This window comes from Varroa jacobsoni, unplaced genomic scaffold (genome assembly GCF_002532875.2).
Source record: "Varroa jacobsoni isolate VJ856 unplaced genomic scaffold, vjacob_1.0 scaffold_1181, whole genome shotgun sequence".
In the NCBI taxonomy this organism is placed as follows: domain Eukaryota; kingdom Metazoa; phylum Arthropoda; class Arachnida; order Mesostigmata; family Varroidae; genus Varroa; species Varroa jacobsoni.
In genome coordinates this window covers 124,330-136,286 of record NW_019214083.1, presented here as the reverse complement: position 1 = coordinate 136,286, position 11,957 = coordinate 124,330, and the positions used below count along the sequence as shown (strand labels likewise).

General features: G+C 42.0%; 1 protein-coding gene and 1 long non-coding RNA gene across 2 annotated transcripts in view; both read left to right on the top strand.

Moving 5' to 3' along the window:
* The first annotated feature begins 1,248 nt into the window (after positions 1-1,248).
* The window catches only part of LOC111267413 (inactive tyrosine-protein kinase RYK), a 60,076-nt gene continuing 49,367 nt past the window's right edge, over positions 1,249-11,957 (top strand). Inside the window, exon 1 of the mRNA XM_022845653.2 lies at positions 1,249-2,071. Within this exon, the coding sequence (XP_022701388.1) occupies positions 1,933-2,071 (139 nt within the window). The 5' untranslated portion in view covers positions 1,249-1,932. The remainder of the gene's footprint in view (positions 2,072-11,957) is intronic.
* LOC147752534 (uncharacterized) lies at positions 7,419-10,822 on the top strand. The gene is made up of 2 exons (XR_015313813.1): positions 7,419-7,758; positions 8,558-10,822. It is a non-coding gene; the product is annotated as an uncharacterized LOC147752534 (long non-coding RNA).

The following is an 11,957-nucleotide window of genomic DNA, read 5'->3' as shown; positions in this document are numbered from 1 at the left end:
AAATATTTAATTTAAATTACAACAGGCCGTAACCTGTAAACGATCTTTTTTTTTTTTGGTTAACAGAATTTTTTAGAAGTTTTCAGTTTCAGGATTACCGGAAGCGAAGTTCACTTTGATCTCTACTGCATGTGAAGGAGCGGATTATGACCTATTTATACTGATAATACCTGGGCTCGCCACCACTCATTGCCACAGCGTCCAGATAGCACATTACATGTGTTGTATAGGTCAGGCTTAACAAAAGTTGGCAGCGTAGATGTTCGCGCATTGCTCTTTGATGCTGTTGGGCCGATAGGTGGGTTTGTAAAATCGTTTCGATACCTGGAGTTTAATTTGTTCTTAAGCCGCTAAAGGCGGGTGAAAGGCGCAGTGTTGAACGCACAAACCTGATCGTTGGGAAGCTTCTCTCACTTTATATTAAACCGCAGCTTCCTGTTTCTGTGACGCAAATATTTCTATGAAAGACGCCAATGGTTCCAAACAATCGAGGATCGGTGCGTCGAATGTGCGTAAATTCTTTTTCTTTTCAAGTTCTTTTTAAGTTTATAATTTTCTGTTTTTCTAAAATTTCTTTATTCATTTGACTAAATGCACACATGTCTTTTTGCAATGAAAACAAGTGACGAGTGGCTTCCAGTAACTTACATTATATTCCGAAGAGCGTTGGAATCATTTTCCTTACTATATATTACTATTATAAATACTGCATTAGCAACGTCCCGACAACTCAACCCCGTTCTCATGTTGCACGGAGACTGTATACATCTGCATGCAAATTACGAGAGCTGGGCTTATTTAGGTTCATAGCCCCCTTTGCATACGCACTTATTAGGATCTGTCTTTTATCGTTGTAGACAATTATAACATACCGCTCTGCTAACCTCAGCCAAAAATCATCGATCATATATCCTGTCTTAAATTGATTAAATTAATTCCGCCCTTATCACCGGTTTTCTTCAATGGTACTATCTTTTCGTAACGGCCTCACGGTAATCGCTAACTAGAGGTGATATCGCGGTCGGTATCTACCGTTGCGCGGATATTGACTAGGAAGAAGCAGCAGGTCGCTGTTGCCGTCAGACGACAGGAAAGACGGGCCGCTGAGCACATGGTTGTTTCTTTTTTGCTTGTCTCATGTTCACTGGCTCTTTTGAGTGGCGAGGGCCGCTCGCTGCTATTGGGCGAGCACGAGGAGGAGGGCAAGTATTAGGCGGGCGAACGGCCCTCAGAAGTCCCCCAGCCGTCCAGGGGGAAGGTTGTGTCGACGGAACTATTTTTAGGGGATTATTTAACCAGACGATAATTTTCATGAAGAACAAAAACTGTATCCGTCAAGTATTCTAGTGTGCTTTTCAATTTGAATAAAGTCTTCACAGGTTCATTCGTACACAAATCGTGATGGAATATGTTTTGACAAGATAATGTTTGCTCTGTCAGGGTGGTTTTTCGTGGCTTAATTAAAGCGATCTGGTTTGATTGTCCCTATGTCAATGAGTTTTCGAAGTGCGCCGCCGGCACTGCTGCCGTCTACGCTAAGCTAGTCTTCATCTTCAAAAGTTTAATCTACTCTACTGAATGTGAAGCAAATGGAACGTGTTGTTGCGGATCACTGGCATCACCTTGTGATTAATCTTGTGCCCCCGTAACAACTGCAGAAAGATGACTTTTCGGACGGTGAAATTTTGTGCGTATACGTATAACCGGATTATGGCCTCCTAAGCGGGTGCTGAAGAGTGGTTCGACAAACTGCGTTTGTGTCAGAGTGTGTACTGGCGAACTGAGATATATATCCGCCTCCATATATATATCTATATATATATATATATATCTATATATATATATATATACACATATGTATATTTATATAAAAGTTAAAGCTACCAAGTTAGCTAGCAACGGATTGTATACTCGCAATCTCGGACTAAGAAAATGGCGTGGTTTCGATGGCCGACATCGCTGGCGCTGCTTTCCGCTCTCGTCTCAACGGCTGTCGTTAGTACACCCATGGCTCCTCCGAAACTTCCGTTCAATCTTTTTCTCACCCCACAACAAAGTCTTGCTTTATTAGGTGAGTCAGTCTGCTCTAAGTTTACTGTATTCAATTTGGATTAAACTTAGTTCGTAGATTATTCTATCTTTTCGTGAAGGTTAGATGTATTTCAGGGAGCCTGCCAGGATTTTTGAATACGATTTGTCAATTTATTCTACTTCCAGTTGCATCAGAAGGTATCAGTAAGTATACCTACGCTCCGATAAGGCGTCACCTCAACGGAGACATTGTTCATTCGTTGAGAAGATGAGCAGCCGATTGCTTGAGGCATATATTGCAAGGATTTCCCGAAAACGTTTTCTACGCGTGCTACTTAAGCCGTTAGGCGTTGCTTCACATATGATATGAGGCGCCCGCTTTTTTCATCTCGCCTCGACCCGTTCGTCGAAAATTGCCATGCAACAATCAAATCTGATGTAATTTAGTCATGCGCTCCAAGCGTAACACAAAGGTCGAGCGCAAAAATCCGATATCTGTTATGGCGCTTGCGTTCGTTCTTCTACTGCAGGAGAAGCTCATCGTATAACTTTAGCCAGTATCGAGATCACCATGCACTCGCCTTCGTTCAGGAGTCTTTCTTTACTATTAAGTATATAGCCACTACGAAAGCCAATGCGTAAAATATTGCGGATATAATTATACTGTGTTCACGCAAAACGGCCGACAGCTCATTCGTATCAAGATCGTTAATCGAGCTCAGCGTAGCTGGTCCTCTCTCGACACTTCACAACGAAAGCAGATCCTTCTTGAATGCTCCTTTTGGGAACTCTGTCCTCTATTAAAACAAGACAGACGAGTAAAAGCTGCATCGTTCACCGCTCGTAACCGACATTTCTTCTCAGCGAGGCGTCCTCTGTTGTTACTGTTACTGTTAGCATTAATATTTAGCCTTTGAGTATACAACTAATTGATTAAAACAAATGACTTTCAGTATAATCCACTATTTATATTAATGAGCGCTTATTAAAACGAAGATTTATCTTGTGACATTTACAATTGTCTCAAATTGACATCGTCTCATTGTACATATATGTATGTGAACATAGAGAGGTGGCAGAAGCTCATCCATTACGTACCGGCGAAGTCTTGCGCTTCAATGGGTTGAACTATTTGATCGTTTAAAGCTAATCTACATAACTATAGAATGATACTTTTATTTTCGAGCGGATATGGGACCTGGACTGCACTAAAATTTTTCAGCTTGGCCTGCCTTGTTGATCGACGCCCTGTGCTTCTACAAAACACGTTTCGCTGCTCTTAGTTCAGGGGTTTGTCTTTCAAACGGTGCTATATATCCATTTGGATGCTTCATAAACTTTACTCATTTTAACTTACGCATCAACCTTCTCCAAATGTTTGAAAGACTCTTCTATTAGCAGAGCTTATCGCATATGCACCGAAGAAGGCAGCAAAGCGTATTCAAATGTATGAACGCATTCGTTGCGAGACTGTCACTCGACTCTCAGCGTACTTCGTGCCTTCTGAATCGATCATCGCCGTTACGTAAATATGTAGGCTCAATGCGTCCTTTCCGTTTGCCATTTGCATTATAATTCGGACAGTTTTTGACCATGGGGTAATTCGAGGCTGTAGAGGACGCGATGTTAAAATACCTTTACAAACATAAACTTAATGGACATCTCAAAAGTTAAACACTACGAAAGTTCTCAGGTCACTATAGCAGGAACTTACCAACGTAAAATGCTCTATGTAAAACATCAACAAATGTGCTCCACATTTAAATCCGATGGCACATGTAGAGTGCGAAGGAAAATCAGGACTGGTCCGCCATAGGGTATTCATTTCGTTCATGTATGGTGAACTTACACACAATTTATCATCAGTATTATTGTTACTTGGTATGAATGGGTCCTTTTGATCGAGTTGTGCTCTCATCGTGTGAGATGCTTGACTGAAGACCTCCTAACATTGCTTTGATGGGCATCTTGTCATCGCTGACGGCCCTGTTATCGTTATTGAGCAAACTTGACACCACGGACGTCATGGTGCCTCGCAGGCTCCCAAATTAAGAAGATAGAGCAAGCCAACAAAGCACATAAATCAACTGCAATAATAATTAGTTCTTGTCACTGGCTAATACTCTTCCCTTGAAACCTTTGGTACTCTGTTCTCCTTAGAGAATCTTGTATAGTGTCTAAGATCTTGAGAAGATGTTTCTATTTTTAATCACATTTTCGATATGTATTTCTATGAGAGGCTACATGAATTAATTGCTGCAGATGGTAAGGAGAGATAATTGGCACATATGGAGCACGCTGTTACACGAATATTAATTAGGCCATTAAGTCCGTTTATTATTTAATAATTCTTTCTTATTAAACTATTTAATCTAATAGTACTAAATAAAAGAAATGTTGTAGGATTCCTGACACACTATAGGCTAAGTAGGTCTACATGTTATTGCAACTACTTCTAACGCCGTTAGGCGTTCTGTCTAACGACACGTGTATCCACGGCCGGATTCGAACCCGGAGCAGCACTTCGTAAGCATAACGTGCTCCTCACTACACCATCGCGAGGGCGTGATTCTGCCAATACCATTAATACTTTGCTGTTCAAGTGCGTTCGCTTCGCAAGTTCACGTTTCTGTTTAAGGGGTCAATTTACCCTGAAAGGCGTAGCCGTCTATATGAGTATTCGCATGCAACAGGTGCTTACCCTGTAGAACAGGTTTCACTCTAATGTGCAGATGCAGAAAGAAGTATTTTATGGGTTGACTTTTTGGCCCCCACGGATGTGTAGACCCAACATAGCAATCAGGACTGTAGCGGTTGCCACACACTGTCAAATTCACTCGAAGGGCCTTTGCGGGGGTTCAAGGCAGGGTGTTAGTGGCTATGAATTTCCAATGAGATGCTACCGAGAATCTTGATCGTAAGTGTCATGTGGCCCTATCATGACAAGATCTTGTGCTTTTGTCACCAATCTATCGCTAGGTGGGAAAGGTTCAAGAAAAGATTGAAATTCTAGTAGAACTTAGAACTGCGCTCAGGATCTTACCGAGACAAACACGCGCATTGCCGTGCTCAAGAATGGCCCGCTCTCAAAAACCTTGATTTTGCGAATGTAAAGCAGCTGCTGTATGGGTCTACTATAAACAAAGGCATGAATTAGTGCACTATCTAGAAGCACACTTACCGACGAGAAAGAAAAAAGTAGACTTATAGTAAAGAGACAAATTATTCCAACCATAATCGTCTCAATTTTTTAAGTTAAATTCCCAAACTATCTATACATTTTTCTTTTATCTCGACGTAGATATAAGTGAATAAAGATAATGTTTATCGCTTACAAGTGTATGTTCTATAAATTTAACACGCGCATTTATCACGTCTATATTCAATTCTATTATGTTTGTTACATATTCCTCAGTACGTTTCCATTGTTCTGCTTTCTCAAGGATGATATATAAGGATCGTGAGCCACGAAGCTCTCTTCGGGTTCCCCGTCGTTTCGAAGGTTTGAATTTTACCCTTTGAATAAATGAAGCCTTGAACGAAACTGAAGCCAGCGGAATATTCTCTCAAACGTGCCTACACAAACATATAAATACGCACGTTTCGTACTCACTCTTAAGTCATTCATTCGTTGCATTTTGCATAGTGACTAGAGGGTACTACAGCGAACAGGAAAGCAAGTCAGACAAGCACCTATGGTACACGGTGCCATTGCTATTGCTGCTGCTGCAATAGATAACGAGAAATTGCCAGAGTAGAGGCAGGATCAGAGCGAAGGAAAAGGCGAATTCATCAAAATCAGTTCGCAACTTGTTGAGATTCTGCTTTGGCGGTACGGACAATAGTAACAGCAAAAGGGGAGCAACATTGCCATGGCCACCATCACCAGTCCCAACAGTGAAAAGACAACAGGGGAAAAGGCCAGACGGGATAGCAGGCACAACAAAGGAAACAACGTTTCACTGAAAAACGAAAACGCGCCATACACAAAGCAACATTGCCACGCGTCACTGCCAATAGATGTGCGATCAGCAAGGAGGAGTGAACGAATACTGGTAGTGATGCGGGGGGCGGTTGCTGTGATGGGGTGATGATCACACACGATGACGTTTCCTTTGTCACCGATCGCTTGTAGGATAATAAAAATGTGAAGTTTCTGCCTTTGCCAGTGCCGACCGACCTGTGTATACTCGCTAAAGCCAGGTTGTCCTTCGCAGAGGTCTTGGCAACGCGTGCCGTATGCAGAGGTAAAGCTGGCCAAAATCAGCCACGAGAACGGAAGCAGACGCGAGAGTCAGAACTTCAATGGTAAAGCTTTTGCTAAGATTTCAATCGTATGTTGTGCCTAGCTCATCCGTTTCATGTTGCTATAGCTCGGGCGACAACTTTCCTATTTCCGTCGTGAGCAAACGTCTGCTTGTCCGCACGGATTCAGATGAAACTGGCACATGGGTCTAATTTTTTATACATATATAGATTATGTTCTACACACAAAGGAACAAAAAAAAGCGGGTGACTACCAGACATAAAAAAACAAACGACAGTAACAACAACAACTGACGATGGTCGGTATGAGATAAAGGGATATTAAAGGAAACGTACTATTCAGATGGGTGTCGTTTTCGAAAATCCGTCGTCTGCGGACACATAAAAGCCTCTTCCTCTATTAAACTGTAACTTAGAAAGCCGCGTTCTGTGATAATATAAGGGAGCGCTAAAGAACTTACTTCGAAAATGGGCCTCGGGTAATCGTGTATTCACAATAATACTCGATAAAGGATTAACAAGATTGGCATACGCAACACAAATATAAATTTGTTTTAATTGTAATCCAATAACACACACAGTCACTGCAGCGTGCGATTAATTGGCAAATTGGCAAGAGATCAGATGGGAAGAACATGAGCGAAGAGCACTTTGGCGACTGGACCCTTTTCGAGATCATTGGCCTCTTGTAGACGTCGACGGCGATGATGGCCATATTAATGTCAAAGAGAGTTAAGTTAGTAATAGTTTCAGTATATGGGTTTTATCAGGTCGTGGTTCGTGCATAAAAACCGACAAAGGAAAATTGAGTGAGAGTTTTATTTGAAAAAAAAAAAACATTTTTAGATTGCTATGGACAGTCTTGTGCATTGTGTAACATACGTAGGCTGATTTGACTGGTAATCTTCGTTATTCCGATATTTACGTTAAGAAGCCACCTTAGTGTCTTTTCCGACCCGCGGTCCCTATTCTGAGTGTGTATTGTCATAGTCGCTTGGTCTATAAAGTGGCAAACATATACCTGATACATTATTGATATACTATAAATGGGTATTTGGTAGTTTTTCTGACAAAAATACCGATCAGTCTACGTTCGATGCAATTACATCGCTAATTAATATTTTATCCTGTCATTTTATGCTTTGGCTTTGCTCTGTAGTTCTGCTTCATTTTGCGCGTTGTGACAGTTTCATTTGGGGCAAACGAAAAATATGATAGTACGCACGAGAAGCAACGGCAGCAATGGATCCAACAACTGCATACGATAGGTAAACTCAAGACGGTAATAGACGAATAGCTTTTGTCTGTCCTTGTATAGGCAGGGCAGTTCGTCCATATAACGATCGATGAAGCACCTACTCTTCACGAAATGCTTTCCTAACAAACTCTCGCCACGCTTTTCCATACCACGACGAGCGGGACTATGAAGAAAGCACACAGAACGGAATAGCTGGCAAATTGGTACGTAGATCTGTGAGTCGGCCATGTCGACCTTTCGTTGGCTTTCCTTACGCGTACGTACGGGTGTGTAGGTAGTTGTCAGCACGACCCATTTTGTCCTAATCGGTTCAGTTTTTCACCACACAAACAAGGCACAAGGCAACGGCCGTATATATCGTTTCAAGGCTTTACGAGACAATGTAAAAATAACAAATAACTAAACCATAATCCTTTAAGTAAACGTATTGTGTCACAAGAAGTTAATGCTTGTTTAAATAATCGAGGCTTTGATAACGCTTTTTGCGAGACGCATACAACGGGGAGGTCATTAAGACATGTAGAATATTCGCAAAAGAGTGGATCTATTATACATACTTTCAACGTGTGTTTTTGCTTTGTGCTATTAAGCCTAGTCTGCAAAGGGAACTAACTAGAATGATAGAAGAACCTGGGTTTTTTCCACAGATTTCATTGCGTTTTCTAATTGTTATGTGCCTGTTTCTTGGCAAAACTGATGAATAAGATTTGCATTACCTAGCGAATATGTTAGCAGCACTTCCCTTTAGGTCCGTTTGAGGTCTGTGTTCCAAAACCAGAGTCATTCGATGCGATGAAGCTAGAACCGAACAATATATTTATTATTATTATTGAACTGCAGATTTGAAGCGAAGTTCAGAACGAAGCGAAGAACAGAAAAGTGAAGGTTTAGGGTTCAAACCGTATAATTGCGTTTGCAGAAGGCTTATTCTAAGCAAATATTGCTGTATTTAAAAATATGCTAGCCAATTTATTAAGCCATCAATTTGAACTCCGGTTTCAGAGACGCAGGAATCAGTGTTCACGTCGTCTCTCGCCCTCACTTGAGCATCGTTTTATCTTGCCCTCACCATCTCACTGTTATATCTTTCATTATTTCTTTTGGTGGTCTGTTGTTACTTTGTACGCAAACCATCCATATGGAAATATCATTAATCACTTAAATGGCAGCCCGAAAGTCTCGGGCTCCGGCCATATTCCCTTAGCCTGTGACGCTGTTCTCGGTTTGGCCTATCCAAGAACGCAAAATGTTAGCTGTTTGGCCTCGTTTAGATTGGCCAACGAGCCCTTTCATTGGCTTCTGCTGCTGTCTCTTCCGACGTCGTCATCGTCGCCAATGGACCGTCTACGAAAATTGTCGGTCAACTCAGGCCGAAGCACCACCAGCAAGCTAGGAGACTGAGTGACGCCTTGTCGTCGTTGTCCTCGCGCATCTTAAACGCTCCGTTTAGGATCAAACGCCATGGCAGGGCACGTGATTCAGAGAGAGTTCAGAGCCGAGCTGGAGCCTTCTTAAACTTCGACAGAAAGTTGTGCAACGCAAGCTGACTGCTAAGTCGGGTAGATAAATAGATGTCTTCTGCAATTCTGCTTTCTTTCACAGCACTTCGTATGGATGGCATGCTTTTGCGTTTCTTCAGGCTCCTGCAGCACCAGAAAACGGGCAACCACTGCGCACGCTTTACTCACTAACTCCAACTTTGCTCACAGTCTGTTCAAGTATCCCTATCCCTTAAATAAACATCATCGTGGACTGAGATACTGGCTAAAATGGCCGGTTCGTTTACGCCATCCTCTAGGTTCTGGGGCATAGGCCTACACAGACACACTCAGGCAGACATATCTCGCAATTACGCCTGGCATTTTAAACAAGCTTATTCCTGCTACCGTGTTCGTCTGAAGCATCTTCTCAGAAGTTCGACCAATGAGAAAAGACGTTAGTGAAGTAGTAATCGAAGAATTTAGACTATCATAAAGAAGGCCACAGTAGGTACATCACGGGCAAACTTATCTTACCGACAGTTTGCATACTAGAGCTGGTGAGTCTACGATATCATGGCTAAAATGTGTGCTGTTTATATTGTGGATTTTGTTCCTATGGCGTAAATTTTCTTGAGGTGATACAACTGAGCCTGGATAATCTACAAGCCCCCCAGCCTAAACAAAGCACCGGTATTCAAATAAAACATTATGCATTTCTGACTAACAAGAAATGTTAAGCTGCCATCGTATTGGACATATTGTTGCAGTGGCATTTCACATACGGTACCTTGAATTACTTATATCTGGTATAAACCACAAGACAGTCAGTACTGTCTATTAAAGATATAAACGATAAGCCAGATATGTATTTGATGATCTGATGAATATTACATATTTTTATGTTTTGATGAAGCCGATGGATCATAAAAGTTAATGGTGATTGTGGGATATTTTATCTTTTGAAGGTAAGCTTTATCGTATCTTTAAAAATTGTAATTTGAACGCCAGCCTATCTCTGTCTCTATCACACTATAGCAGTCTAGACATCATGACGTCTCAGGATACAATCACCACCCGCATGAGAGTGCTCCGTTCATACAAACCCTAGATGTCTGCGTGCAGTAGTAGATCGCTCCTTTAAGACAACTGAAAATCTGAGTTAGGTTGTTCGTCAACGAAAAAAGGGTCTGGCCTTCGCCGATGATTCCTTAGTTTTAAACCTCTAGATAACGGCGTCTTCAACGCCGCGTCGCCTTAAAAAGGAATATTGAAGTCTATTTCGATGCTCAGCAGCTCGTTAACTGCCACTCGCCACTTTGAACCTTGCTGGCGAGGGCGAAAGCGTATGGGCTAAGGAATAGCTGAGCGAACCCAAACCTCCTGGTTTGATTAACGAAGATTAGCCCAAGCGCTACCGCGCAGCCCAGGTGTATCGAGTTCACGTCGCCCCATTTTGTTGACTGGTCAGCTATTAGTTCAAAAGTGAAATCGAGATTTTGCTGGTGATTTCTCAGCACCACCCCCATACATAAGTCAGCTTTTTCCTTTATTTGCATACTGGATGACTTGATCGTTAATAGGCAAAGGGCGTAATTTGTGTTCACCTAGCCAGCGAAAATCGCGAGGTCCTGTTTAAACAAATCAGAGCCTGCTTTCCTCGGGTTCACCGCGTTTAACAGAGTTTGTACCGGTATTAGAAAAAGTGTTTATATCCTAACCAAATAAAATAGCAATGAATTCAAAATGTCTACGTCAGTGGATATTCTTGGAACTGAAAATCAATACATCAATTGCAGCATTATTTATAGTTGTGTATTTCAGTATGGAGTTAAATTATTGGACTATTATAGAATATATTCAATCAGTGTCTAAAATACCGCAATATTGACAATTGTGATATACATAACGAGGGGTTTTGAAAATGTTCCGATATGGTATTGGGCAATATAGGCTGCTGAAAATCATAGCTTAGCCAATGATATTTGCACGATTCGTTCTGGGACTGGTGTTAGCAGACTGCCAGTTCCGCTGAATTTCTTCGAGCACATCCGCTGAATGCAAAATACTGAAATCGTCGGGTCGTTGGTTCAAACTTCGACACCTCAAAAAACCGCACTGCATCCGCGCCTCTCCTGAGGCGTTCTCGGTGAACAACCGGAACTCGGCCGGAAAACGACGCAGATCTTTCGTGGGCTGGGATGCAGTACCTCGCAGATTGTTCAGTTCAGCCTTTCACTCCAACGGTTCCACCCAGATGGGCATAGAGACTTCGCAAGAAGGGGATGAAAAAGGCGACGACTGCAGGTCTTACTGCCTGTTGCATTTTTGCCAAACTAAGAGGCTAGAAGATAAGCAAAGGAGAGAAAAACCAAACTAGAAATTCGACTTGTCATTGAATTCTCATCTTTCTTCCTTTTTGCGTTTCGTCTTTTCTTTGCCTGCTCACCAACTCGTTCATTATACTCGTCGCCGCGCTTATAGGGGTCGCCCAGCTGCACAATGCAAGTGTTACCCAAGAAATAGCTTTAACACGCCCTCCTACATAAACTTCTTTTACCCACAGCTTGAAAAGGCCCGTATCGTTTTATCAGTGAGCGTTTTCATACAACTGAATCAATGCGCATGCTGAACTTATAAACGGCTATGGAAAGAAGCTGTTCTAGGTTGCACCTTCCGCTAATCGTCTATCTCTTGATTCCGCAAAAATGCTAGTTCGGCTTTTCCTGAGCGATTGTTAATATTATGATCATGCGAAATAGTGAGGAATATTTTTTCAAAATCCCATGATATATTAGCTTGTGGTTACTTAAAGTCAGCGACAAGTGTTGTTTTGAAGGTGAATTTGGTCTGCCCTTCTCGTTGCTATGTAGATGACAGCAGGAGACAGTTTACTGGACCTTAGAGCATTTCTGAACGTCACT